Source organism: Gallus gallus, chromosome 5 (genome assembly GCF_016699485.2).
Source record: "Gallus gallus isolate bGalGal1 chromosome 5, bGalGal1.mat.broiler.GRCg7b, whole genome shotgun sequence".
NCBI classification, from domain to species: domain Eukaryota; kingdom Metazoa; phylum Chordata; class Aves; order Galliformes; family Phasianidae; genus Gallus; species Gallus gallus.
Genome location: NC_052536.1, coordinates 17103180 through 17130419, shown reverse-complemented (window position 1 = coordinate 17130419; position 27240 = coordinate 17103180). Strand labels below are relative to the sequence as shown.

At 43.1% G+C, this 27240-nt stretch overlaps 2 protein-coding genes and 1 long non-coding RNA gene across 3 annotated transcripts; 2 read left to right on the top strand and 1 right to left on the bottom strand.

Moving 5' to 3' along the window:
* Positions 1-9225: 9225 nt before the first annotated feature.
* On the top strand, positions 9226-14145 carry FGF19 (fibroblast growth factor 19). The gene is made up of 3 exons (NM_204674.3): positions 9226-9583; positions 9688-9791; positions 12352-14145. Exons 1-3 carry the CDS (start codon positions 9346-9348, stop codon positions 12682-12684), a joined length of 675 nt encoding a protein of 224 aa, NP_990005.2. The 5' UTR covers positions 9226-9345; the 3' UTR covers positions 12685-14145.
* Positions 14146-16365: 2220 nt separating this feature from the next.
* On the top strand, positions 16366-22853 carry ORAOV1 (oral cancer overexpressed 1). The gene is made up of 5 exons (NM_001031186.2): positions 16366-16451; positions 16580-16685; positions 18666-18736; positions 20968-21085; positions 21390-22853. Exons 1-5 carry the CDS (start codon positions 16393-16395, stop codon positions 21456-21458), a joined length of 423 nt encoding a protein of 140 aa, NP_001026357.2. The 5' UTR covers positions 16366-16392; the 3' UTR covers positions 21459-22853.
* LOC124418009 lies at positions 21783-25601 on the bottom strand. The gene is made up of 3 exons (XR_006939446.1): positions 25499-25601; positions 24181-24255; positions 21783-23036 (listed from the first exon to the last, which is right to left on the bottom strand). It is a non-coding gene; the product is annotated as an uncharacterized LOC124418009 (long non-coding RNA).
* Positions 25602-27240: the final 1639 nt, after the last annotated feature.

Sequence of the window (27240 nt, the reverse complement as noted above, 5' to 3'; positions counted from 1 at the left end):
CAAAGCACATCTCTCCCTCTGGACCAGGACAGCTGCAGGGAGCCCTGAGCAGCTGCAGAATGAGAATGTTCTCATCACTTGCCCCCAGCTTCCCCATGATCAGCCCTGGCTCATCCTGCAGCTTTCATTGACACCAGGAGCTCTGCAGAGGCCAGGGAGGCCCCCACACCCAACCTTGCCTTTACAGGCTGCTTCTGCTTGGTCACCCCTCTGCTGCCCAAGCAGTACAAAGATCAGACAGAGCAGGGGGAAATTTTTGACTGAACATTTGTAAATGAATTCATAAGTGGGGTGAATTCTGGTTCAGATTTGCTGTGTCTGAAAAAGAGGCATAGTTCACAAGGTGGGTCATTGTGTTTCTGGTTTATTTTGTACTATTCTGTGGGATCACACAGTAGTAGTGATGTAATCACAACCAGTAAATGTCACATTAGGGCAATGACTCGTTTAAAGCTCTGATGATTAAGAAAAAGACAGATACTGGTGTTATTATGATGCTTATCAGTGTTGTGTCATACACATAACTATATCATTTGTCTCAGTTAAAGAGTTGATTCTGGGGCAAGAGTCAAGGCATGAACTTTTGAGCTTCTGCTTGCTGTTCCAATACCTCTCTGCAAGAGTAGATGGAGGATGGCTGCTTGTGTTTTTCCAGAGCAGCCCACTGCCTCCTGGTCCACCGTGCCTAGCACACAGCTTTAGCAGCACCAGTAAATGGACACAAATAGTACACAGGGGTTTGTTTGTGGCTGTTACATTCACACTGATATACACGCTGTTATAGAAAGATCTAGCTCACTTCTTAATTGCAACGCATTTCATACTGGATGGCAAATGAAAGGCTTAAGCCCCAGCGGGATCGTATGTGTCTGACCCACAAATAATTGTTCGACATCAGAAGGTTTATTATCTCCTAGCAGGAATGAGAAGCATATTCCTTAATAGGTTCCCTACCCTGGGCAGTGCAAGCCTTCCTTTGAAGAGTGTCTCTATGGTAATTGATGTTAATGAGCAGCAAGCCAAGGAGAAACACTGGGTCACCAGGTAGGAAGCCCCCCAAGAGATAATCTAATTACTCTCCAAAACAAATTACTTTCAACCAAAACAAATTACTTTCAAATTACTCTGCAACAGATAAGATCAGTGGAGAGAGCTCAAAGCCGATGACAGCTGGAGACGGAGGCTTCACGAGTTTATGGATTGATCGCTTGTCTCTTTGGTCCGTTTTGTTGAATGACAATGGAGTGACAGAAAACTGGAGCCAAGAACTGAGCTCCCTTTCATTTCATTCAGATGAATGCAGAGGACCTGCCAAGTCGGTGCTATTTGCTGCTTGGCTCATTGATCTAAAGTTGGAAAAGCAGTAGCCCTGCACGTTCACATTATGTAATATGAGTAAAACTCTCTAGGAATAAATGTGCGGACTGGGAGATGATAAAATCCACTCACTGCCTCTGCATTGTTATGCTAGGAAGCAAAACACTGCATGGTTGCTAATTTGTGAGTGAGCATAAAAAGTGAGGTAAAAGGAGCCCTCATTCTTATGAGGACTTTAAAGGCCAAAACCAAACATATTAATTGCTCCTCTAATGGCATATTACTAATTGTTACTTAAAATCTGACTTAGTTCCTATAGAAGTAAATGAATTTTTTATTTCATGGAAGGCAGAATTGGGCCTTAGTTTCTTTTCTTAACACAATATTAGCAATGTTGTTCTGAACATGAACTGATTAGTCAGCACCATACTGTGAAATCAGACTGAAATACAAGCTACCCATGAGTAACCACTGCATTAACCAAATAATAAGATCAATTTCTGTACAAAGTGGTTAATGGATATGATAAGTGAGAAATCTTACCATCTCCTAATGACAGTACAGAAGGAACTTGGGCAGCAAGGGTGTAAATTATCAGCAAAAGTTGTAGATGATAAGTCCATTGCTGGTTTACTTGGGAAATCAACAGTTAGCATGCCACCCTAAAGGAGATGTAAGTTAGTGTGTGTGGTGAGTGATTAATAAGTAAGTTTTTGTGCTATGGCTAATTGCTATGATGGTGCAAAGGATTCTGACCTTTACTGGTGTGTGTCAGGGAAAAACTAGATTGGGAGATGACTGCCTTTTAAGAATGGGATACGAGTACTGACGTTGGACTCACAAATAGGAAGCACTGTTTAGGTTCCATTTATAGTTCTGTTGCTCATTATTTCTTTAGCATTGGCTAATTCCTACAGCATTATACAATCAATGCCACATCTGCCTAACCAAATCCATGTCGAGCTGATGGCGGTATGTGACCTATTAGTCAGGAGAACATATAAAGGGCAGTCGTTGTCCAGCAGCAGCAGTTCTTCAGCAGAACAAGCCTACAGTAACAGAGATCAGTAGCTGGTGTATTACAGGCTTTATCTACTAGAGACCTCTGATAAAGAGCAATACACAGGTATCAGGGAGCCTGTGCTGTTGAATGAAACCTTGATGCCCCACAGAGCTATGAGAGGGACTTCTGGAAGTCTTCAGAAAGAAATTAAGTTTTGAATTAGTTGGTGGGCCTATTCTTTAAATTCCCTTTGTAAAATGAGTGCTTGAATCAACACACCCATATTCAAGAATACGTGAACTGAAGGCCCAGTCCTGCCTCCAGGTAATGAGTGGGATGAAAGTCATACCTTTCTGTGAGTCAGCAAATGTGGACAAATTCATATGAAAAAGGCACCATGATCACTGTTTTATCCTCAGCGTTTGGTCAGCTTTGTTCACTTCAAGAACTGAGGCAACACTATCACGGAAGGGTCTTCCTTGTAACTCCAGCCATGAAAGAACCAGTGGCAGTTTGTCTCTCCTTTGTTTAAGGAACTACTTATATCAGGTCAAGGTAAGTAACATACACAACAAACAGGCAGTGGTGGATTTCACATTCCCTTTAACATTTGCTGTGACGTTTAGAGAGAGAAATCACTTATTTTAATGAAAGTATTTTGCTTCACTTTCTAGCAATGCTTCAGATTTTATCTCATACTACAACACGTTATTTGATGAATCTGAACTGCTTACAGAACTTGAATCCATAACCTGCTAGTTTTCTCACTAGTCAGATGTGTAAAACTTAAGTAAACTTGACTTAATTTCTAAAGACCAACCAGGCTCTTTCCATGATAATTTGTTCTGCTTCTCTTACTTTCAAATGGCCTTTTAATTGGCCATTAAACTAGGAAATTATGGCTGATTAGGATCAATCTAAATGCAGTGTTTTGGATGGACTAGCTATTTGAATACCATTCTTTTAGATCCCGTGTTACTTCTGCTTTGTCAAATAAAGGTCAACTTTAGCTGCATTGGCAGGATGCTTCAGTAACCTTTGCCCTTCAATTCTTGACCCCAAATGTCCCTCAGCCATGTTTAGTGGTAGCAATTCTGACTGGTTAAGAGGCTGAAATAAGCAACATCAGAGAAAGTTACTTACCATAAACTCTATTTCCGGATCCATGGCAAATCATGCAGCTACCCCACAGCAGCGGGATTTCAGCAGAAAATCATTTCCTGTGATGTCTGAGTAGAACATCGGTTACTAATAGTCTTTATCCCTCCCCTCTCGAGCAATTCCACTTTCAAACTTGCTACATGAGTATGTCAACTACATTAAGAATTGAGTCTGGGTGTCTTAAGAAGAGAGAGGGAAGATACCATCACGCTTCATAAAATCCAAGGGAAGTAACTCTGTCTACTAAGCAGGTTTTGAAGGAGTTGCAGAAGCGTTCTGTTACTCCTTAAGATATCCCTCCTTACTTCTAGGCACAAAATATAGGCTGTGTTAAAAGAAAGGCAACTGCAGATTCAACTGAATCACTTTGCTTTCCAGAAGCTGAGGATACGTCTGTGTGCAAATTATTCTTATCAGTCATAAAAGGTGCCAGCAGGAAATCTTATACCTTTTTAAAAAATTTGCATTTGTTCAGAACTGGTTCAGGAAGGGCTTTGTCATTTCAGTAAGAGTCCTTCCTGCAATATCATAATAATCAGAAGTGATGACAGTTGGTGAATAAGCATTATACAAACCTCCCACCTGTGCACTGAATTGAAACTTTGACACTATGTTCACCAGCATTCACTAATCATTTACAACTCTTTGCTTATCCATTCCTGTCGGTGACTAGCAATTTCTAGGAATGATAAGGAGAAGAGTGCAGTATGCAATAGTAGGAAGCAAGAAAACTAAAACAGACAAAACTTAGAAATCTTACAGAGCTCTGAGCAGAAAACAACAGTGATTTAACATTAGTCTAGCAAATAGAGAATGTAGGTGTCTTACTCTGCACCAGTTCAGATCTCTCACATCTTCCCTCACAAAGCACAAGTGCAAGTCTAGCAAATAACCTGATCTGCCAACAGCTGTGAGGAAATACAGCTTCTGCTTGGTAGACATGCTCATGGATTTCTTCCACTGGCTCTACAACTCAGTCTGTGAGATAATCATCCTTGGACAGGAATGCTTCACTCAACAGACAAACACAGCTAAACCTCTTTCATCCGCTCCCTTTCTTACTTCTTACTGCCAAAATACAACCAACTAAGAGTCCCTGATTCAGTGTCCTTGTTAACAAAGACAATGATTTTTCACCTCCTGTGAAATGAGTTTGCACCTACATGGGACAAATTTATCCCCAGTATAACTCATCAAAATTGCTTCATAGTCAGATTTGGCTATTGTGCCCATAGTGGACTCATTGCTGAAGCCCTTGCACATCCCAGTTTCCTACTGTGCTCTTTAGGATTGATTTCATGGCAAATAGCATCGAATAGGACTGAATAAGATCACCTGATTAATGCTGGCTCTGTGGGGTTTAGCATGTATTTGAGCAGGACCACAGATCTGACCGTGTCCACTTCATACCTTGTGAGTTTGAAGCATCACTTTGGAAGCAAAACTGTTTCCTTTTTTATTTTTATTTTTTTGTAGCACCTGCTATTCTTCTAGCAGTGAATCTCAGCCTCCATGAAGAGGCTAGATTATATTTGCCTTGGGTACTGAAATATTTCTATTAAATTAGATGTTTATGCACCTCAACTTTTCCAACTTTTATTGATTTAGTGGAAATCAGGTGCTGTAGATTATCTACAAAATCAATCAGGCTTTAATAAGTTGCAAAATTCCAAAGGATTTTGCAGTGCATGGGAAAGAGTACATTCAAAGTATGAAATAACCACTTGCAGTGAGGAAAAAATGCTTCTGGGCCATTTGAAGCTGATGGGACTTTGGTAAGCTTTAGAGTAGACTTAATCAGAAGACATCATTTGATCATGAAAGCTTCAAGTCAGTCCCAAGCTAAGTATTGCTCTCAGGAATGCACTGACTGATAGCAATAATTAAGAAAACATTCGATGACAGAATGGCGAGATATATTTGAAATTAACTGTCCAGCAGTGCTCATTAGAAAGAACCAGCAACAGCATGTGTACCTACTGCTGAAAGGAGCAAGAACCTCCCCCATAAAAGTAGCAAAAACCTTGTTAAAAACAAGGTTTTTAACTTGTGCTACACTGATAAGGCTCTTTATAGAACAGCCCTGTGCTCAAACGCCTGCGCGTCACAGTGTGCTGTGTCCACTCCTGCAATCCCAACCAGAGGCAGGGGGAAGCACCTGGCTATGATGCCTGCTCTCTGCACTGGGACAAGTGAGGGCCGTCTGCTTGCTACCACTGTGGGGTGGTATACAGGGGCTGCAGCAGAGCACAGAAGCAAAGGAACATGCTTGGAAATCTCCAGCTCTCTCTGGAGTTCTCTCAGCTACTGCAGTTATTCTGCTTCTAATTTCAGAGAAGTAATACCAAATCACATTTATGTGATATCTCCTCCTAGATCTATGGAGATCCCAAAGATACCTCCAAGGAAGCAAAATACTTTAAAATTCCCGTACCATTTTCCTTTTCTACAGTGACTTATACATACACACCCTGGAGCATGTCTAGAGAAGGCAACAAAGCTAAAGGGTCTGGAGAACAAGGGAGCAACTGAGGGAGCTGGGATTGTTCAGCCCGGAGAAGGCTCAGGGAAGACCTGACCACACTCTACATCTGCCTGAATGGAGGTTGTGGTGAGGTGGGGTGATAATCTCAGGAGTGGCTTCACGTCCTATTTCTGATCATCATGTAGCAACCATCCTTCAGTTTGTCTCACTTGGTCCCTGTGACGTTACTGCTTACTAAGGCACAAACACTCTTATATTTCTGGCATGCTCCAGGATCTCTGGATGTTTGACTTTTAAAACATAGCAGTCATGATCTTCCAAACCTTATTTGGTTCAGCTTTAGAATCACAAAAGCTCAAGGTTTTGTTCTGCAGAAATTACACAGGCCCACTGAAAAGTGCAGTGGAAATAAATGATTAATTACAACAGGTGAAAATGCTTTTGCAGTTGAGTAGTATTTAGTCAGGAGGTATTTTTATTCTACAAGACTTTCCTCCTTTATTTTTTCTTATCCCCAGAAAAGCAAAAATCTCACGCCACCAGGATCCATTGCTGCTGGCTCAGGGAGCAGGCCCAGCACTGGAAGTGATGGTGTGATTTGCCATGTTATGCCTCTGCAAATACATCTTTAGCAACATGCAAAGATGTGTCTTTCCACTGGACTTTGGTAAAAAGATGCCAATAAGTGATAACGTTCAGTGATTTATATGGGAACTGATATGAAAATCACATTACAGCAGCATACATTGAAAAGTGAGATTCATTAGCTCTAGCTAAAAATAAAACACTAAATCTGGGCTAATCACTGAGGGCTTTTTCCAATGCCAATAAAGAAATAAGCACTTCCAGAGATTATTCAACCCATATCTCTTAAACAGCTGTTTGGAGATAGGTTGGTGCTACCCAGCCCAGATAAGCACATGGAGACATTCACCTCAGTCACTGATTGCAGAGGAACGTGGACAAATGGATTAGATGGAAAGATTGTTATATCAAGAAAGGCAGTTCCTAAAAACAAATGAGTTGAGTGTTTCATTTCATTTCACCTGATATGAAATTTTAATCTCCCTTACTGCCTCCATTTTTGATCCTCACGAAGGAATAATAATACCATCAAAATGAATAAATATGTAGCAAGCATCTGTTCTTTCTGCTTGAAAGGAGTTTGACTTTTTGACATGTATACCTGTATATCACGATGATGAATATAATTAACACTATAATACTTCAGTGTTAATAGTGTAGCAGCATCAGTACTCATCAAATAGCTTCTGTTCAGTGAGATGCACAACAAAATGGACCAAAGCACCTCACAGATTCATTACAGCCCAAACTCCGTGTGCGCTGGGTGCTCAGTGCCTCGAAGAATGCTCAGCAGCCGGGGTGAGTTACATGCACAACTGCTGTGGGGCCCAGGGCTGCAAGCAGCAAGCTGCCTTGGAGCAGCCACGTCGCAACAGCACAGAATTATGCAGAGGGAAAAAATAGGGTCTCAGACTCCTTTGTATTACTTACTGGTTCTATGATATTGTGAGCGTGTGAGACGTTTGCAAGGACAGAATTTCTCAAGTCAACCCATGACTTAGATGGTGCAGCAGGAGGAACCTGGAAGTGAGCTGGTCCTCATTTTCATTAATGACTCATCAGCCATGTGAGAAAACTGGGCTTCTTTAGGGTGACTCAAATCTCTTGCTGCAGGGAGCAGGTGTTTCAAGGCCCTGATCATCTAGATACTGATTAATCAGTGTGACAAACCTCAGTGCCACAGGGTGCACGTGGTTAGGGTGTATAGAGGTGCATCCATACAAGAGTGGGCCATCATCCCATAAAGCTCTGTATTTTCACATGGCCTTGTCTATATGCTCAGCCTCACCGAGCTTGGGTTGCTCAAAAAGGAAAGATGCTTGTAGGAATGCTCACAGGATGGAGATGCAAATATACAGACAGAAAAACAAAAGTAAACAGGCAACGAAATTTGGAAGGATTTGTTTCTTTGTTTGCTTGCTTCAGAAATTCTGCTAGGGGTATGGGGCCACGTTCTGCTTAATTGATACTTCGCGTGTCCTATGGAAGAAGAATTTTCTTTGTATTTATGAAATCCCATTGGTGCCTATTTTCCCTCTCAGGATATGAGAATGAATAATGCTCAGTTTGGATGGGCAACAGGAAAATCAGCAGCAATCCCCTGAAGTGTCCTGAAAAAGACAAACACGGGTGTGCACTGCTCTCCCACTTGCCTGACACATTCGCTGGGTGAACTCCAGCACGGTAAAAGCCGTCAGCACACGGACCCACTTGATGTCTATGTCGGGTCTCTGCCCGGTTTCGCTACATACACTTTTTTTGCCGATTTCTCTGCGCGAATGGGAAGATGGGCCGGAGAGACTCCAGCGACAGCTCCCCGACGGAGAGGTCAGCTCGCACCCAGACACCCGGCTCCATCTAGCGGCACGGCCGGGGATGGCCGGTAGGCAACACAGCCCGGGAGCGGCGCCGGTCCGTCCCCAGGCGCCGTGCCATGCCGTACCGGGCCGTGCCATGCCGTGCCGGGACGTGTCAAGATCTGCCGAGCCAGCGCGTGCCGGGCCGTGCCGTCGCCCCGGTGCCGGGCAGTGGCCGCTCTTACCCCGCGCTCACGTCGCGGCGGTGCGGCGCCGGCCGGGAGGGAGCCGGATGGCGGCCGCGGAGCCCCAGAGCCGCCGAGCTGGAGCGTGGCGGAGCCCTGCCCTGTCCTGCCCACGGTCCTTTTCTCCGGCCGGGTTACACGAGCATCCCCGCTAGCGTAGTTCTGAAATGGGAATACAGAATGGACAAGCTCTGGCGCCGGACGGGCGGAGTGATGTCCCCCGAGTAGCTGAGCTGCTCCCTCACCTCTGCGTGACCGCTTTTGGGGTCATGCACCCCTGGTCCCATTCCCCGTGCTTCGGGCTCGCATCGGGGCTGCGGGACCCGACCCCACCCGACCCATCCCGTCACGTCCCGTCCCGTTCCGCGCAGCTCGGTTTGCGGGGGCCCGGCGCGGATGAGCCTCGAGGGGAGAGCTCGGAGATGCGGTGGGGAGGGAGCGACTCCTCCAGGGTGTCCCCTGCGACATGATGTCATCTGATCAATATTTTCGGGGGGAGTGACCGACCCGACCAATTCCCGCTATGAAACGGGCTCTATATTGGAGCTGGATGCGGCCGAATCGATCGGGCTGATAACGGAGGCCTATAAAAAGCTGGGGGGCCGGCTCGGCCCGTGCTACATCCCTCCCGCGACACCGCCAGCCGCACAGAGCGCCCAACCCCGTATCGCACCGCACCGCCCCGCACCGCCCGCGGCAACGCCGCCGCCCGACCCGAGCCCGAGCCCGAGTCTGAGTCCGAGGCCGCCGCGGATGGGGCCGCGCCCCGCTGCACCCGGCGCTGCCCTGGCGCTGCTGGGGATCGCCGCCGCCGCCGCCGCCGCCAGGTCCCTGCCGCTGCCCGACGCGGGTCCGCACGTCAACTACGGCTGGGGGGAACCCATCCGGCTGCGGCACCTCTACACCGCCAGCAAGCACGGGCTCTTCAGCTGCTTCCTGCGCATTGGCGGCGACGGCCGGGTGGACGCTGTCGGTAGCCAGAGCCCGCAGAGTGAGTGCCGGGCTCTGAGGGACCGGACGGGACGGGACGGGACGGGAAGGGACGGGCGGGCGGGCGGCGGCGCGGAGCTGACGGCGCGTTCCCTCTCCCCGCAGGTCTGTTGGAGATCCGCGCCGTGGCGGTGCGCACCGTGGCCATCAAGGGCGTGCAGAGCTCCCGCTACCTCTGCATGGACGAGGCGGGGCGGCTGCACGGGCAGGTGAGCCCCCGGCCGAGAATGGTAGAGCGAGGGGGAAGGGGGAGGGGGGGAGTTTTTGTTAGCGCTGCGGCGAGTAAACGGGGCTTTGGGGCGTCCCTTCCTTTTCGCTGTGGATCGGTGATTCCTGGCACTGGCACTGCCCGGGAGGCCGCGGGGATTGTTAGAGGGTAGCAGCAAGGGGACATCGTCCCGAATGCACGGTGCCTATTTCATGTGGAAAATGCAGTGTCGTCCAGAAGTGAGTTTGTTTAGAAAGTCTTCTCGTTTGGAGGCTGCCCCAGAAGCAGATGAAGTTAGGGCACTGGACCTGAATAATTTCTTGCTGTTCAGCTCAGATAATCTAGGGGAAAAAAATAAAGTAAGAATCGCTTCCTTTGGAAAGGAGCTGCGCCCAGGTCACTGCCATTCAAAGAAGCCCCAGAGACACAGGGGTGCCATCTCTTACGTAGTACCGAACAGAAAGGGCTTCAGGATGGCTCAGCCCTGCTGTCCCACTCCAACCTGAGATACAGCACACCTGTGGCCGGCTGTGGAGCTCAGTGACCCACTGGCACCGCGCCGCCGGCTCGCGCTTTTCTCCCAGCAATGTCAGCATATCCTGTAGACATTATCAGCGATGTAAACTTGGCTTTGTAAACCCAGAGATAAGCTGCCAGCTCCAGAATTTGAAGGTTCAGAGTAAGGCTTTGTCTAAGCGCTCTGCAGGAGCCCGGGTTGCACGGGGTGACGGCTTTTAATTGTGCTGTAATAAAGGCACAGCTCCATTCTGCTTTGATAGCTGCGGCAAACTTTGTGCTGATTGCAGCAGGGCAAGGACTTGGCCCACTGTCAGAACCCCCGGTATGTTCAGTCAGACTAAGATGGGTGTAGGGAGGTTATTGACTAACCATACAGCATGGGATTGAGTCTTTCATTCTCAGTTTCCTTGCTTTTCTGTGCTAGAATCAGGCAATCGATGCAGTGATCACGTGCATAGGCTCTAACGGTGTGGTAGGTCAATTATTAGCTTAAAGCTTTAATGTATATCCAAAGCAAAATGATCAATGAAAACAAAACAAGTCCAGATCCTGCCCCTATTGAAGCTGCTGTAGTCAAGGTATTTTAAAGCAGCTTTCTGATAACATAATTAATTCTGTAAGCTAATGAGTATCCCTTGAGTGGGTTTGTTGGTGTATAGTATTCTTCACAGGTTGTTAGCTTTTCTTCTGAAAACACAACGGCATCTGGCCATGCCATTACACCTTTATGTCATGGACCAGTTCTATTTGCCTGATTCTAGAAAATAGTTTTGCCGACTTTGGTAACAATATTCACCGAAGTGAAGGGAGTAGAAGTTGACACATGGAGAGAAGTCTTCTCTTTTGAGACACAGCCCCCTCTCCTGTAGCTACCCTACTCTAGGAGTGTACTTGGAAGGAAGAAATAAATGGCTTTTGCCATATACTGTCTATACTCCTCCTATGCCCAATAAACGTGGGCTGAGATTGTGCCTGTGTGAGGCTGAGAGCAAGAAGCCAGGTCATCCTCAACACCCACTGTCATCTCTCTGCTATCAGCCCAGGTAGAGCGTGTGCCATAGCCCAGAGATCAGCAGTGGAAGAAGGAAAGGGCAGGTGCAATGTCTGGGGCCCAAATTCAGCTCTCCTGTAATGTGTCCCCTCTTAATACGGGACCCAGGGATGGCTAGGGTTGATTCTGAGCATGCATTGTGCTGTATAGCCTGCCCTCAGAATTTCTGTACTTTAGCAGAAATCGTGTAACTGCTTAGATGCTGATGTACTGTAAATTTCTCCTATGGGGGGGAAAAAATGATTTGGAAACACTTAAAGTGCATTTGAAATGTATTAAAAACTACTCTAGAGACAATCTCACTGAAGTGAGCAGGGAGCAATCTGGTGGAGGCATGGGGGTGCCATCAACACCAGTGTGGTTTGTAGAGTGTGCTTGCTCAAGAAGCTTGCTGATTTCATCATCCTCTGAAGGGAGGCTGACTGCTCATAGCAGTAAGGACAGCTGACAGTTCAGCCATAATTGTGCATCACAGACTGGTATCTTTCTGAGATACATATTGTGTGTGGAAGGAAAAATATTATATAATTTATTTTGGAAAAAAAAGTCCTTTTTTTTTTTTTATTACCTGATTAGTTTAAAGAGGGCTTTTAAATGATACGCAGATGCATGTACTTAAGTGTACTCCGTATTCTTGATGGCACATGAGAAAAGACTGAAAAGTAGCAAATACAGTCTATATTAAGCCAGGCAGAGCATTCACTTATCACTGAAGACTGAGGCATCATCAGCAATTGACTTTTGCTGACCAGGAGTTCAATCACCTGCAGTGACTGAGCCTGAAATAACACCAGCACTGTATGAAATGCAGTGCATGTGGGAAGGTCTGAATGGTGATCCTAGATCCTAACGGGATGTCTCTACAGTATGTCACAAATGTACTTTTACAAATGCATACCTAAGCAAATACGTTCTTCTATACAAGATCTTAAACTGAATGCAGTGAATCTGGCAGGCATGTTTGTAACTGGTTTTACTCCTTGCTGTTCAGCTCAGCTATTCCATTGAGGACTGTTCCTTTGAAGAGGAGATTCGTCCAGACGGCTACAACGTGTATAAATCAAAGAAATACGGGATATCGGTGTCTTTGAGCAGTGCCAAACAAAGACAGCAATTCAAAGGAAAAGATTTTCTCCCGCTGTCTCACTTCTTACCCATGATCAACACTGTGCCAGTGGAGGTGACAGACTTTGGTGAATATGGTGATTACAGCCAGGCTTTTGAGCCAGAGGTCTACTCATCGCCTCTCGAAACGGACAGCATGGATCCCTTTGGGATCACTTCCAAACTGTCTCCAGTGAAGAGCCCCAGCTTTCAGAAATGACTCTGATTGCACACGCGGTTTTAAAGAGATACCGCAGAATGTTGCAGGTTTTTAGCTTCTTGTGTAGTGATGTCTCAAACGTTTTTTTCACGTCTCAGTATGGAGACGGCATTTCCCGTACAATGTGTTGTACCTATAAGAGCTGAGTGCCCAGTTGCCATATTCGAAAGAATTGCCTCTCCGTAGTATACTTGGAAAAGAAAAATTAAATAAGAGCAGCTTAACAAATTCATCAGAGTTCCTCCATTACTGTGGTGATGATAAAATACATAGCTTTCGTACATCAAATTCATTACCACATATGTTCACCTGTTGTTTCTGTTCATATATATAAATACAGGAAATCTTGCCATCCACAGGGAAGTTCACAACCTTGTAGACAAACATTTGGAACAAAACACAGTTAAGGAAGACTGAGCAAGTGTGGTTATGTGAACTAAAGTTAGCGCTGTTTCTTGAAAAGCTGCTGACAACCTTCTGGGAAGGCTTTCTGTTGAAAGCATACCACTGAAAAACAATTCTGCTGATATATTGTGCTTTTTCTTCCCTTAGGAAAGAGGGGAAGAGAGGAAAATATTTCTTCCTTCCCCAACTGCTAAGGGATACCTTGGAAAACTGGATTTTATTTTATAGGCTAATTTATGTTCACTACGGGATCTTCATCGTCCAGCATAGACTTGTCTTTAATGCTAATGGGAATTCAGCATGTGGGTAGGAGTGTATACAGAACTAGCATTTGTGTTCATCTGGTAGGAATGAGCAGTTCAAATTAGTGTCCAGATATAGGTTCTGCTGTATATACTCATGTACGTTGGTAGCAAATAGGAAGTCTGAAAATGGATGATGTGTAGGTCACATCAGTTGCAAAGAACATTTCTGTGTTTTGCCTTTAACCGCCAGCAATTCTTCTAGGTCCACCCAGGCTTCATCCTGCACCGTTTGAAACCGTGGAGATGCAATTTAGGGACTCAAACGCTGCAGAACTGAGCTGGCCATGCCGTGGTTCTTGCAGGGAGGGATCGTGTGGATCTCATGGCCAAAAAGCATGTCTGATGTCTTCAGTTCTGTTCTCCCCTTGTGACAATTTAACAAAGGAATAACCAAAGAGAAACCAAAAGAAGACAAATGTAAGGGTTCATCCACTCATTTCCAAAGGCTCGCTTATAATAGAGATTTCTATACAAAAAGCTCTACTGAAAACACTGGTGTTCTTCTGACCTAGCACTTCATTGCCAATGCAATATTTATAATTAATTTATTAAATACATACCTCTGTTTATTTTGTTACTGTTATTTATGCTCAAAATTCTATTTATATACTCTTGAAGGTGGGTTTTTTGGTTGTAACAAATTTTGCGAAGTTTTGTAATCATTAAATTGTAGGAAACAATAGCTTTTTAAATCTCTGTTCATTATTGGTAGTGTAATATGTACATTTGCAATAAAAAATCGTCTTCAGTACAGAAATCTAGCTGACTCTTTTGCGACTTCTTCAGCCCATACACTTCAAGGAGCTTTATCACACTGTGCAATTTGGTTCCACTGCAGCCACATGGAGATGGCACAGTCGAGGTGCAACACAGAGACAGAGTGAGTTTCCCAAAGCCAGGCACTGAGTGCCAGTGCTGGACCTCTTGCCCACCTGCTGCCTGTTCCTGAGGAGCCCCACTGGAAACTGCAAGACTGAGAAAGGTAGCTTTGCTATGGAAAGGTTTGGCATCACATGTGTGAGCCACCTGCAAAATGCAAAACCACACTAAGTAGAAGGTTGCTCCCTTTATAAAAATGGCACCCTACTCAAAGTTGCTCCTAGGGGGGAAAATGGCTGTTAGGCCTGAAAAAGATGTTAATTTCTGGCAGGAAAGGAAAGACTGAGCATTTCACTCTAGGGATGCTATAGGGTGACTCACAGGAATTGCAAAACATGGCAGTTCCTTGGCTGCAAAACATCTCCCATGGTGTTTCACGTTCTCCTTCTTGCTGAGCCACTGCCACAAATGCAGAGGCTTCCTACTCTTCATGCGCTGGGAGATGCAGTGCTGATTTTCAAGTTGTCTTATTTCAAAAGTGTTTGGGCCTGGGGCGTCCTGTTTTTCATTTCTGTTTTTGATCAGACTATATATCTTTTGAACATCAGGTAAACCTTTTGAGACTCCTTTATATAAATCAAAATGCAGAACATAAAATGAACTTTTAAGATTTGTTCAAAACCTCACTTCTCCACCAAAACAAACAAACAAACAAACAAAAAACCCTCACAGTTTTCAATGGAAACACAGCAAATAACAAGATTCAGAGTGCATGCTCTTCATGTTAAATGGTGAGAGATTTTAAAGTAGATTCAACATTGCTGTCACAAACATTGGTCAAGAAAACAAAGTCGAGCATCCTTCCATTGGGGTATAGCATCCTATTTGCTGACACCTTTGGGTTCGCATCTTCCACGAGCAGCACAGTGATTCTTACTGTAACAGCATGGTTAGAGGTTGGCTCAGTATTTATTCAGACAGAGAGAAGAGCGCCAGGAGCTTAAATTACCCACACCACTTCCTGGAGCGCTTCAGTTTTCCTTGGAGGTTTCCCATCTGAGCTCTGACCAGGCCTAGCCGTTTTGCTTATGGAATGTGACAGGATCCCAGCTCGAGGCAGAACAATTACTGTAAAAATGCTTTCCCTGCCAACAGACACCTGACTCGTGCAGGAACTTGGCGTGCAAAACCTTGGAACACCACTGTCCTCAGCTTTGTGGGAACGCAAACACCAGCACCGCTGTGGAAAGGTCCTGGCTGACCAGTGCGACCCAAAGACAGCAGGGCAATTGCCGTGCTCCCATTTGCAGCAGTACATTTTACAGCCCTAAAAGGTTTTAAAAGGTAAGGTGCCAAATGCCTCCTTGTGAAGTCCGCATTAGAAGCTATGATGTGTAAATGTGAGTAGTGAGAAAAACTACAGAAAAGGAGATACTGGGCATCGCCATTTCCACGCTGGGGAGGTGTGAAGGGCTGTAAAACCTTTCTTCAGGCTCTGAGGATCAGTGCTATCTCTGTTCCAAGCACTGGAACTGTTTGTGGAGAACCTGGGACAGCTGTGCTTTGTACAGGAGCGAAATAAATGCACCTCCTTTCCTCACAAATGTGTGGGTGCCAGCCGACGCGATGAAGCAGAGCTGTGTTTCCCTGGGATGCGAATGGCTGTGGGGAACAGACGCCATTCGGGTGCTGAAGGAGGGGTGAATTTGTGACAGGATTGTTGAGGACCCAAGAACGCCCAAAACGAGGGCAGTTTGGCAGCTTTCTTGCTAGAATACTACTGTATTTGCGGCATAATGAATCAAGCCACCTGCCTATTGGAGCAGAACAACAGGTGCTTGCCCACACACCGGCAACCCTCAGTGAGAACGGTGACCATCAACAACACAGCCCAGCCCCGGAGCGCTCCGCTCCGCTCCGCATCCCGCGCAGAACCCCACAGAGACGCGGCACCAACAGCGCTTTGGCGCCCTCTGCTGCCTGCAAGGCCAGCGGGGCGCTGCTCCCGTTTGGCGGCTTCTGAGAGGAGCGCAGCGCCGCCCGCCACGCGCGAGCGCTCGGGCGCTGCGAGGCGGGAAGCTAGGCGCCTGCGCACTGGGGCAGCGCGAGGCGGCCCCTCCGGCTCGCCGTCGCCTCCCGGCGTGCTGAGCGCGGCGCCGGCCTCCGCTGTAGCGGCGCGATGGCGGCACCGTCCGCGGGCTCGGACATGTTTGATGAGATCGTGATGGCCGAGGACAGGTCGGGAGCCTTCGGGGGGCATGGCTAGCGGCCCTGCCGGCTGCAGGGAGGGAGGGAGCGCCGGGCCGGGCCGCGATGGCGGCGCGAAACGAAGAGGAAGGCGTATAGCCGTGCATCTGTCCTTGCAGGTTCCACGGGGAGGGCTACCAGGAGGGGTACGCCGAGGGCAGCCACGCGGGGGCTGCTGAGGGGCGGAGGTGCGGCGCTCTGCATGGCGCCAAGATTGGCTCTGAGGTAAGGAGGCGTACTCAGGAATCGCAGTTCGTTGTGGGATTTTTTGGTTTTTTTCCCATTACAAAATGATTCTAGCACAGAAATATATCAATTGAAGCCCGGTAAATTGGTAGTGTGAGCCCTGTGAGTTTTGTTCTAGGAGCATTCCAGGCAGTCTGAACCTGCTTCTGACGGCACACAGAAAACCACTGTGGAGTTACTCAGGAATTCAGGAGATTAAAATTGAATGTGCTGTTATAAGCTTCACCAGCATTATGCAGTTTTAGTTGAGTTCTCTGAAGTGGTTGCTGTAACTCTGTAATGCAATGGGAAACACAACAGCGATAGTGGGGAAGCAAAGTCCCAGGCTGCAGCAAGTGAGAACATGCCCAAATGCAGCAGCTATGGGCACAAAAACAAAGGAAATAAGCTGCTTACCCTTGGAAGGCCTTAGGTACACAGGGATCTCCAGCAAGATACCTTCACCTCCACTGCCAACCCTTAAATGAGGTCTGAGAAGGGGTGGATCCTGGCTCCCCCCCTTCCAATCACACAGGTACATTGCATACACCTGAGCTCCCCTGGGTTGGCCCTGCCTTCCCACCAGGTGCTCAGTCACTGCTTCAGGCCCTGCTTAGCATTTCTGCTACATTTGCTCAAAGGGTTGTGTATTTTGTTTTCCTGAAGGGGAGGGTAAGAGGCAAACAACTTTGTCCGGAACTAGTTGGTGCTGGAGCACACGTTTACTTTTATAACCTAAGGTTATGGCTGAAGGCCCCCTGGGCCATCTCCTGTGGCTCAGCATTGGAGAAAAACAGGCAATGTTGGTTCTTACCCAAGTTACTTCCCAACCAGACAGTACTGGCTATCTCCATCATCCTTTTTCCCATTTCTAATACAGGAAGAATTTGTGGCTTAAACATTGCTACTGAAAGAGCTGCAGCAGTGGTATTAATCCAGTATGAAACAAAAGCAGTAAATGCAAACTCTCAAAGGATAGCTATTGTAAAACTGTAATTTGTACTTGACTATGATACAAAGATGAACAGTGATTATAGCTGTACAGTTCCAACGTGACAGTTGCACAGCTTCTAAAACTGCATACTTTTATACAACATAATCCTATATAGACTGTAATAGAGAAGTGCTCTAATGTACTGATACTGGGAGGTTCCAGAAGATTATCTGTTTACAGTCTCACTATCATATATTAAGTAAGTGAAAGAATGATTTAGGTAATCTTTGAGCTGTCAGCCTATTGTCTGTCTTGAGGAGAATAGTACTGATCTGATGAGGGCTGGCTTGCTTGCTTAAGAATTAAATTAAGATGTTACAGTTAAAAGGTGTCTGTTTTCCAGCACATCTCTCAGGTAATGTTAGATACAGTGTGTGCTTGGGCTCAAGCAGAAGGTTGGTACTGCACCCATGTGGTAGTGCATCACTAATTACGCAGAGCAGACTGCTGCAAAGCATCCATGGGCCAGCATCCCCAGACCACAGCAGCGTGGTGCAACGTGAAGCAAACCTGTTGGTGTCTCCACTTACCTGGGATCTCCAAACAGCTTTGGTGCATGCAGATGAAATTGGCTCACTTTCTTTTACATTCAAGCATTTATGGAAACGTCATCTCCCAAGCACATGTATTTGAACAAACATAACTCCCAGAAGGCTAGAGCTCCCAGATGTTCCCACTGTACTCTGATGAAGTTTGCAGGCTAAAGGAACTTCCAAGTCCAATTGTGTCTTGTAAATTTAAGTGGCAGGTGCATGCGCAGATTGAAATGGAATTTGGCAGTAACTCATCAGTTTCATAAATTTTGTGGTTCAAAGCATGCATACCATTTCTTGAGCCTTTCAGTGTAGAAATACATTTGTATACCCAATGACTTGTTTCCTGAGGAATAAGAGAATGTAGAGCTTTACTTCTCTTTGACTACATATCTATATTAAATGTTTTGTTTTGTTTCTTTTTCCCTTTGTGATATTCTTAAAAATTCACAGATTGGCAGTTACCTTGGATTTGCACTGACCTGGCAGCATCTGCTCCCAAAATGTACAGATGAAAAGAACAGGTAGGGTTTTCAAAGTATAAATCATATTCCTTTAATATTTTTTTCAAGGCATGGTGTCCAGTTTTGCCTTCTCTTAAATTTAAAAAAGAGGATACTGAGAAACAGAAGGGTGAGCAGATAGTGTCTGGCAGCCTGGACCATCTGATGCTGAAAAGAGGAGAAGGGAACTTGGTTTCATCAGCCTGAAAAAGAGAAGATGGGGATGCCTACTTGTACTGCACAAAGGGAAGTTCTAGAGATGCATTCCTTGCTGCAGCGCACAGTGGAAGAGTAATAGGCACTTTTCGCAAGTTGAAACAATTGAAGTCCTAATTGGGCATAAAGAGAAGGTTCTTTCCAGCATGACTTCTTAAGTACTGGGACAGGTTGTCCCAGCTGAGGACAGAAGCCCTGTCCTTGTGGTTTTCCACAATTTGGTTGGACGTGGTCCTGAAGAACCCTATTGGGCTTTACGGTTAGCCCTGCTTTGAGCGGAAGGCAGACTGGATAACTTCCAGACATCCCTTACAACCTGCTTCCCACCTCTTCCCCCCACCCCTTGACTTCCATTGTATTCTCAATATGGAGAATAATGCATGCTTACAAAATCCTAGCAACACTTACTACTTTTGCACCACGAAGAGTCAGATTTGCTAACCAGTGTCAGAGCTTCTTTAATTACTTAAAAACTGTGAGAGTGTTACAAGGGTAAGATGTTAGCAGTTACACAATACTATCACTTAAAAATAGTTTTCTTATGAAAGTACTTAGACTGTACAGAATCAAACATGTAGATTTCTTGCACTGCATTTTTGCTGTTATTTATGTACCTAAAAGTAGTGTTACGATGCATCTTTTCTCATCGCTGTCACCTGTGTGCTTTATATGTTTGGTTAAACAGCTTTCTTAAGACTCATGACAGGGAACAGAGTAGAGTGTATTCCTTGAAAAAAAAAAAACAAAAAAATAAAAAAAGCCAGAATATATTGGCTTACCTGAAGTCCTGTAGAAGCTGACCGAACTGGTGGCATTATTGTTTCAGTAACATTTGCTTCTGTAAAGTGCAGTATCCATGTGCTTCATGGCAGTTTGAAACTCCTAAATAGATTCACTTGAATAAAAATTTTGGCCCCGAGTTCATTGCCTGAAAATTAAATGATAATTTCCAAAAGATGCTTTAACAATAAAGTGATAGATTAATTTGATTAATGCGTTAAGACTGAACATCTTAAATTTTAGTTTTCAGCAGATTATTATTAAATAAATGGTTTAATTCTTATACAGTATTTTATTTCTGTTAATTTAAATTTTGATTGGACAGATTTGTTTTCCTGTCCTGTTAATGAACTTCATTATTTCTGACATGCTTGAATAATAATTGGAATGCACTGAAGGAAGACACTGAATAAGGTTTCATTCGTGAGCAGTATTCAGACTTTATAAGGACTTGAGTTGAACACTCACTGTTGAAGCAGTATATCCCCCGGTTAGCATTGTTTGTTCTTATAGATACAGTCATCCCATCATCCAAGATAGACATTCATGTTAAGCCACTGAGGTTCTCTTCTGAGGGAGCTGTAATTCACCATCAGTAATTAATCATAGCTTGTTTCCCTAAGCCAGTTAGCCATGCAGGGGAATTAGCGTGTCACAGATAGTTCACATTGTTGGTGATGCTAGCAATCTTCACCTTCCGTGTCTGATATTTTATGGCCTCTGCATAATTTGTTTTCTGTCTGCAACAGAAATACATCTGCAACGCTTCTAGGTGCCCCTCTCTCTTTTTCTTATTTTTTCCTCTAGTTTTCTATACATATGCAGATACATACACTTCCAAATATTGATTATTACTTTCCTTTGGTAGAACTTAATACTTTTTTCTGACCATTTTTGATTAATTTGAACAAAACGCCACCTCGCTTTCAGCTATCTCAATACATGTCTTGGTGAGCTTTCTTATTGCATTTATTACACACAGTCATCTAATTGGTAGTTCTACGTTTCCTGATCAGATGTCTGTTTTTGCAAGGTAAGTTAAAAGGAAAGCCTTACATTTGTCGGTTGTACCGAGCTTAGTTTCTGATTATGCCTTAAATATGTCTAAGGTAATTTGGATGAAATAAGGACAGAGGACTGGATTTTATGCTCTCAGTTATAAAATACTGATAAAATTTTCATACTGACAGATAGAAAAGACTTCTATAGGAGGCTCATTGTTATGTACTGTTTTTTGTGTTTTGTTTTGTTTTTAGTAAAAAGATGAGGGCTCTGGATTCATTAATAGGAATGATTCAGAAGTTCCCATACGAAGACCCCACTTATGAAAAGCTTCAAGATGATCTGGAAAAAATCAGAGGAAAATTTAAACAGGTTTGTAGGCTTAAGTTGTTATTTTTAGCTCAAAATAGTATTGCTTTCAGCAAATATCTCATCTCCTTTTGCAGTCATAGTAAAAATGCTTTGAGTTGAAAATTCCCCAAATGATAGCAAATGCAAAATAAAAGAATAAAATTAAATAAATGGAAAACTGAAAATACTATTTGACAGTGAATTACAAGCAGGACCAGAAGAAAGATAGAAATAGAAAGAAATAGAAATGGAGGAATTAGTAGTTTTGTTGAATTTCCTTCTGAAAAATGGACGCTTCAAAACACTCTCCTGTATTCTTTTTTAGGTTTGTTCAATGCTAAATATTCGATCTGATTTTAGAATCAGTAATGAAAGATCTTCACTTACATTTTGAATATAAAAGCTGAAGGTAAACATGGATGAAAAGAGACATATTAAATAACAGATAACTGGAAAATTGTTTCTTTGTTTTAAACAAAATCCAAGTAGCAAAGAGGTGCTAAATATTAAACTCCTAAAGAAAAAGCACAAAACATTTGATGGTTTCTTATATTTGTCAAGGTGGTTTGTTTTTTCCACAAGGCATTATTTGGGATTACATAAACATTAAAAACTTACTAAATAGAAGTATTTGATTTACTTTCACCAGCCTTTCCTTAAAAGGAAAACATCATACATATGTAAAGCTTCCTTATTTAAAGAATGTATCCTATTTAAAAAAAAATCTACATATGTAGATGATTCATTTTGCACAATTTGTAGGTTTTTTAGATGAAGTAAGATTGAATCAGTTGCCTACAGAGTTTGCAGTAGTGAAGACCTGTGTGGGTAGAAGATAGAGTACAAATGAAGTAAGAACACAAATGAAAAAAGGTTAAGATACCAGTTCATAAAATAGCTGCAACTCAGAGTGTGAATCTTGTGTTTTTTTCTTTACTAGTTTTGCAGACTGATCCAAACACGCAAAACAAAAACAAATAGACCCAAAACCTAGCAATTTAAGTTATCAATAATAGAAACATGGCTACAAGAAGAGCTTTGAGGTTGCTACTTGTTCTGTCCACAAAGAAGCAAAATTGCTTCTGCCAGCTTCTTAGTGATACAAGGCAGAGAACCCACAGGTACACCGATAATCACATACAAAAAAGAGTTGAACTCACCCAACTGGTGAAGGGAAGCTTTTGCTACACAGCACCCCTTCTCAGGAAGCAGCCGAGAACCAAAAGACGCTCTCTCTTCAGTGTCTGACTCTTATGAGCCCAGGGTGGCTCCACCTTGGGTCCACCCCTTCTGGTGGCATGGGGAGCACAGGTGCAGCTCCAATTTATTTTAGAATGTTTACTGTGCATTTGCATCTGGGATGCAAGGGCATATGTTTTGCTTTTTTATTGTAATTTTGGACTAAAAAAATAAGAATATTTTGTTGATTTTGTTGAATGTATACATGTGTGCATATGTATTGACATTTATTTCAAAATCATCTTTTATTTTTGTCTGATTCCGGAGTATATGAATATGTCAATACCAGCTGCCTTTCTTAATAGCTACTTACAGGTGTACATACATGAGTATGTAAGTGTTCAGCTTTAATGTGCATAGTGTCAGAGCCATCTAGTGGAGGAGGTTTTTATACTGTTTAAAAATAGCCTATAAGTAATGCTTCTTGTAATAGATCACAAATATTTATTAAGATTAAGTTGTTCAAGTAGTGCAGGATTTACATATGCATGATGCAGCTCTTCTAACAGTGTGGTGAATTCCTTTGAAATAAAGCAGTATTGAGGTAGGATTTATTTGTAGCCCGTTTCTTTATTTGAGGCTTTGGAAGTGATGTCTCCAAAGTGATCTCTCCAAAGAGACTTTGGAAGGGACAGCATTGGTGGTCTCTTCATTTAGGGCCATTGAAGTATGGCTTTTAATTGTTGTGCAACAAACCACTGGGCAACATGAGCAAGCTCCAATGTGCAAGCACCTGAGACATAAGCAGAGAAGAAGAGCATACCATGTAATCTCAGTAAATAAACACATAACAATGAGGTCATATACCAGAGAAGTATAATTTCATTTTATATTCCCCTCAGAGAAAGCCAAGTTTGAAAAAGCTGTCTCAGGATTCACAAATGAACACTTCATTTTTTTTTAAAAAAACAAATCATGTTAGTTCACCTATTTACTACAAAGCAATAGAAGTGTGCTAATATTCATCTGTGATTGACTCTTTTTTTGTTGAGAACTAGATATTATATTTAAAATAAGTGTGCCTGCTCCCCCCCAAATGATTCTGGTCTTAGAAAGGCAGTTTTGTTGCTCTTCTCAATGATGTACAAAGAGAAGCAAACACTGGAGGTCTAAGCATTCAAGTTTTAAGATGTGGTCTTTTCTGGAATCTTTGTATGCAGTGGTCTTGCAAAAGTGTATAGAAAAACAAGGAAAGAGATGTGAGAGCTTAAAGTGTCTGTGGTGCATTTGATGACTAAGTGTGTGATATGTCAGTTACGTGCTAAGTGCTACTCCAGCAATTGTATTGAATACAAAATCCATTTTGCTGTCTCAAGAAGAAAAGGGATCTTTGCAGATCAGTCACTTAACACCTTATTTTCAAATCTTCTCATGGCTAAATTTCTGCTACTGCTTTACTATCATATTCTAATGAGATCTATATTTTAATATAAGTTGTTAACATAAATATGAAAATAACTATAAAGATCGTAGCATCTCTGATTTCTAACTGGAATATGCCAGCTTTAGGTCCTTAATTTAGCTACAGGTGTATGCACATCTGTATTTTTCTGATTATCTTTTATCTCACATGGGCATGATGATTTGTATTTAACTATTAGCTGTAGCTCATTCTGTTGGATATGTAATCATACACTTTCTAAAGTGCAGACTTTCAAAAATATCTTCTGTAACAAAGCTGTGGATTAGGGTTTTTTGTGACATACAGGATTTTAATGGTAGTCTCCACAGCAGAGAGAGGTTTTTTTTATGCCTTAGTGACAGCTAAGGAGTTAAAGACCAGATTACATCATGAATGTTGTCATCTTAATCAGTGTGACTCCTTGCAAACAATCTTGCATTTTCATTACTTGAATACTTCAGGATGTACTACTTACTGACATCAGGAGTAGCTAGGAATACCTGGCTTTTTACATGCTTCTACTTCCAGTTGTGTTTCTCAGAGGAGAAACCTAGGAAATAAAGAACATAAGAGTTAGCAAAAACCTGAAAGATGCATGCTTAACTCAACTACAATGCTATTTAAAAACAAATCACTACAATTTGGGATAGCCACAGTAGTCAAAAAAACCAATTGGTTTCATGAGACATATGCCCTATGTTTTCTCTTCTTTTGGTGCCTGTCTTGTTAAGATCTTTCTTAAATCTGTAAGAAATTAATGAAAAACTCTTATGAATGGTTTCATTAGCATCCTGGTTACTCGTCTTGTCAGGACCCTGGTGGAAGCAGGTTTTAAATTGTAAAGACTATCAGAAGATCTGTGTGTGGAAACGCTGAATAAAGCATCTGAGAAACACAGTCATTCAGACATTTCCTGGTCTCAGTGACTGACTGCACAACTTCATGATTGCTTTAATGTCCAGGAGGGAAAGATGCAGAAAAATACAGTCTTATAGACTATAATATCAGTTATTAATAAAGTAGGGCATAGAGATTGTGGCTCTGCTGTCATGGTGGTTTAAGTCTTCCTGGAAGTACTTGATTGGATAAAAACCAGTATTATGGAAGATTTCTGCAAAAAAATATTGAAGTTCCTAAGATTCACAGCAATACATTTTAATATATTTTTACTCACTGGCAGTAGTTATGCTCAGCAGTTAGGGAAGGAAGCTTGAGATATTTAACTCTCAATTTTCTGACTTGTCTGGGCTGCGTTCTGGCTCATTCTGTTTCTTCATGGGCTTAACTCAAGGTGTTGAGCATAGATTTTTCATTTTAAGAGTGAATGCAAAGCTAATTACTGCTAAGGTAGTGAAGTCATTCCAGTCCAGAAGTCTTGCAGTTTTCACATATAAATTACACGAGTACAAGAAATAGTGAGTTTTGAGGCATCAGGAAAGAAAGGTAAGCTCTGACAATAGCAAAATTAATTCCCTGCAGAATTCCATGCTGATTTCAAGGTTGTCTAACAGCCTTGGGGTCATTGCCTGCTAATACCAAATCAGCCATTACTAGTACGTGTAAATCTAACTTTGTTGGTTATCTGTGTCATTGTACTACATCAGCACAGTAAAGGATCTCTACTGAAACTGCATTTCTATACACAGATTTTCAACAAGAATTTGTAAGAGAACAAAAAAAAAAAAAACAGAATGGTGTTCTACTCACAAAGAAGCCAAATCACTTCTGGCATGTTCTTAGCAATACTTACAGGTACCCCCATAATCATATACAGAAAAAAGAGTTGAACTCACCACACTGGCAGAGGGGAATCTCTGGCTATACAGCACCCTTCTCAGGAAGTAGCCAGGGCCCGAGAGATGCTTTCCCCTCAGCAGCTGGCCCTTACATGAGCCCAGAGTGGCTCCACCCTGGGCCCTCCCCTTCTGGTCGAGCAGGGAGCACAGGTGCCAATGATTTGCCCGTGCCCCCTGGGCCAGCCACACCTCTTCACCAGGTGCTCAGTCACCAGTTCAAGCTGTGACTCTTAGCAGTTCTACAGATGGAGATTAAAACCATTCAAGTTAAATTCATTATTAAAATACTTGTTCCATCTTCATTAAACAAGCATAATTCCATTCCATTTGTCATGAACTGTAACGTGGATAGGATTAGGAAATGTGGATGGGAAATTCAGCCCTGAAGAAATACCTGTAATTAACAGTAAAGTGTGAAATCAGAGAAAAAAAATGTGCATATGCAATTGTTCCCTTAGAAAGCAATGCAAGAGAATTGTGTTATGTTTTCCTGAAACAAGGTTACTGTAACTTGTGTTTGAATTTGTAAGGAAAGCCTGACATCCCCGTTTGGTTATGTGACTTTTTGATCTGAATGCTATTGAGGTATAAAACAGAAAAGCAGTTGTGTGTTCTATCCTGTACATAGAACCTGTGCAATCTCACATTGCCAGCTTTCTGGCTGTGTCATTTAGAGGAAGAGTGAGTAAAGTACCCATTTTGGTCTGTCCGTAGGGTTTCTAGAAAGGTAGCACACTTCTATTGATTATTCTAGAGTGCGTGTTAGAAATCTTGAGATGGAATTGTGAGCTTTAATTTTTTAGTAGTTCAGTATTAACGTGTATGAACATATGCTTTGTTTTGGAAGAGGTGGAAGAATTTGAGCCCTTGGGTGTATTCGTGAAAGTTTACGCTATTTACGCTTTGGCTGTAAATAGTTTCTTTCACTGAAACAAACCAAGATCCGTCATTCCAAAGTGTGCCTGCACCTTCTTGCTCCACAGTGCTTTAGCATTAGAAGTTATACTCTTTTCAGACACAGCTTACCCACATTTAGAGATCACATAATGTGAATTTGGAAAGTTTGAAATCCATAAATCCTATCTTGTTCACATCTTTTTGTTCTGCGTGCATCCACACACATTTTGAATCCATTCTGAATCAAATCTTGTGTTTCTAAAAATCACGCAGCTAAAGTCCTGGATCTAACACTGATTGTATTTATTTATTTACTTGCAAGCTGCCGAAGCTCTGGCTTTTATTAAATACAGCCTTCTGTTTCAAGATCTGATTTAACAGTTTCAGATTGTTTTCAAGTTCTATTCTTCACTCCAAGCAGGTACCTTCCTCCTTGCTGGCCTGCTTGAATATTTGTGGCTTTTTATCATGTCCTGTAATTACAATGTTGCATGTTTGAGAGGGACTGTATACTAATGAGTGGCATTTTCTGGAGGTGAAGTGGGCACTCAAGGTGAAGGTAGAGCTCCTTGTCAGGGCCATTGCTTTCTTAAACAGTTCCTGCAATGCTAGCAGTGTGAAGCACTAAATATGACCGAGTGTTGGTGTTTGCATGTCTAATGATCTTAAGGATATAGATTGAAAGCTTCTAAAATACTACAATTAGCTGAAGTCCACCTGGATCGGAATTATTATTTCCAAAGACACACCAGAGGAGGTTGTAACAAAGCAGGATCAGGCAGGTACAGTGATGTATGTGATGTGTCCCATCAGGATCTTCTTAAAGAGAAAGGCTTTAGTTT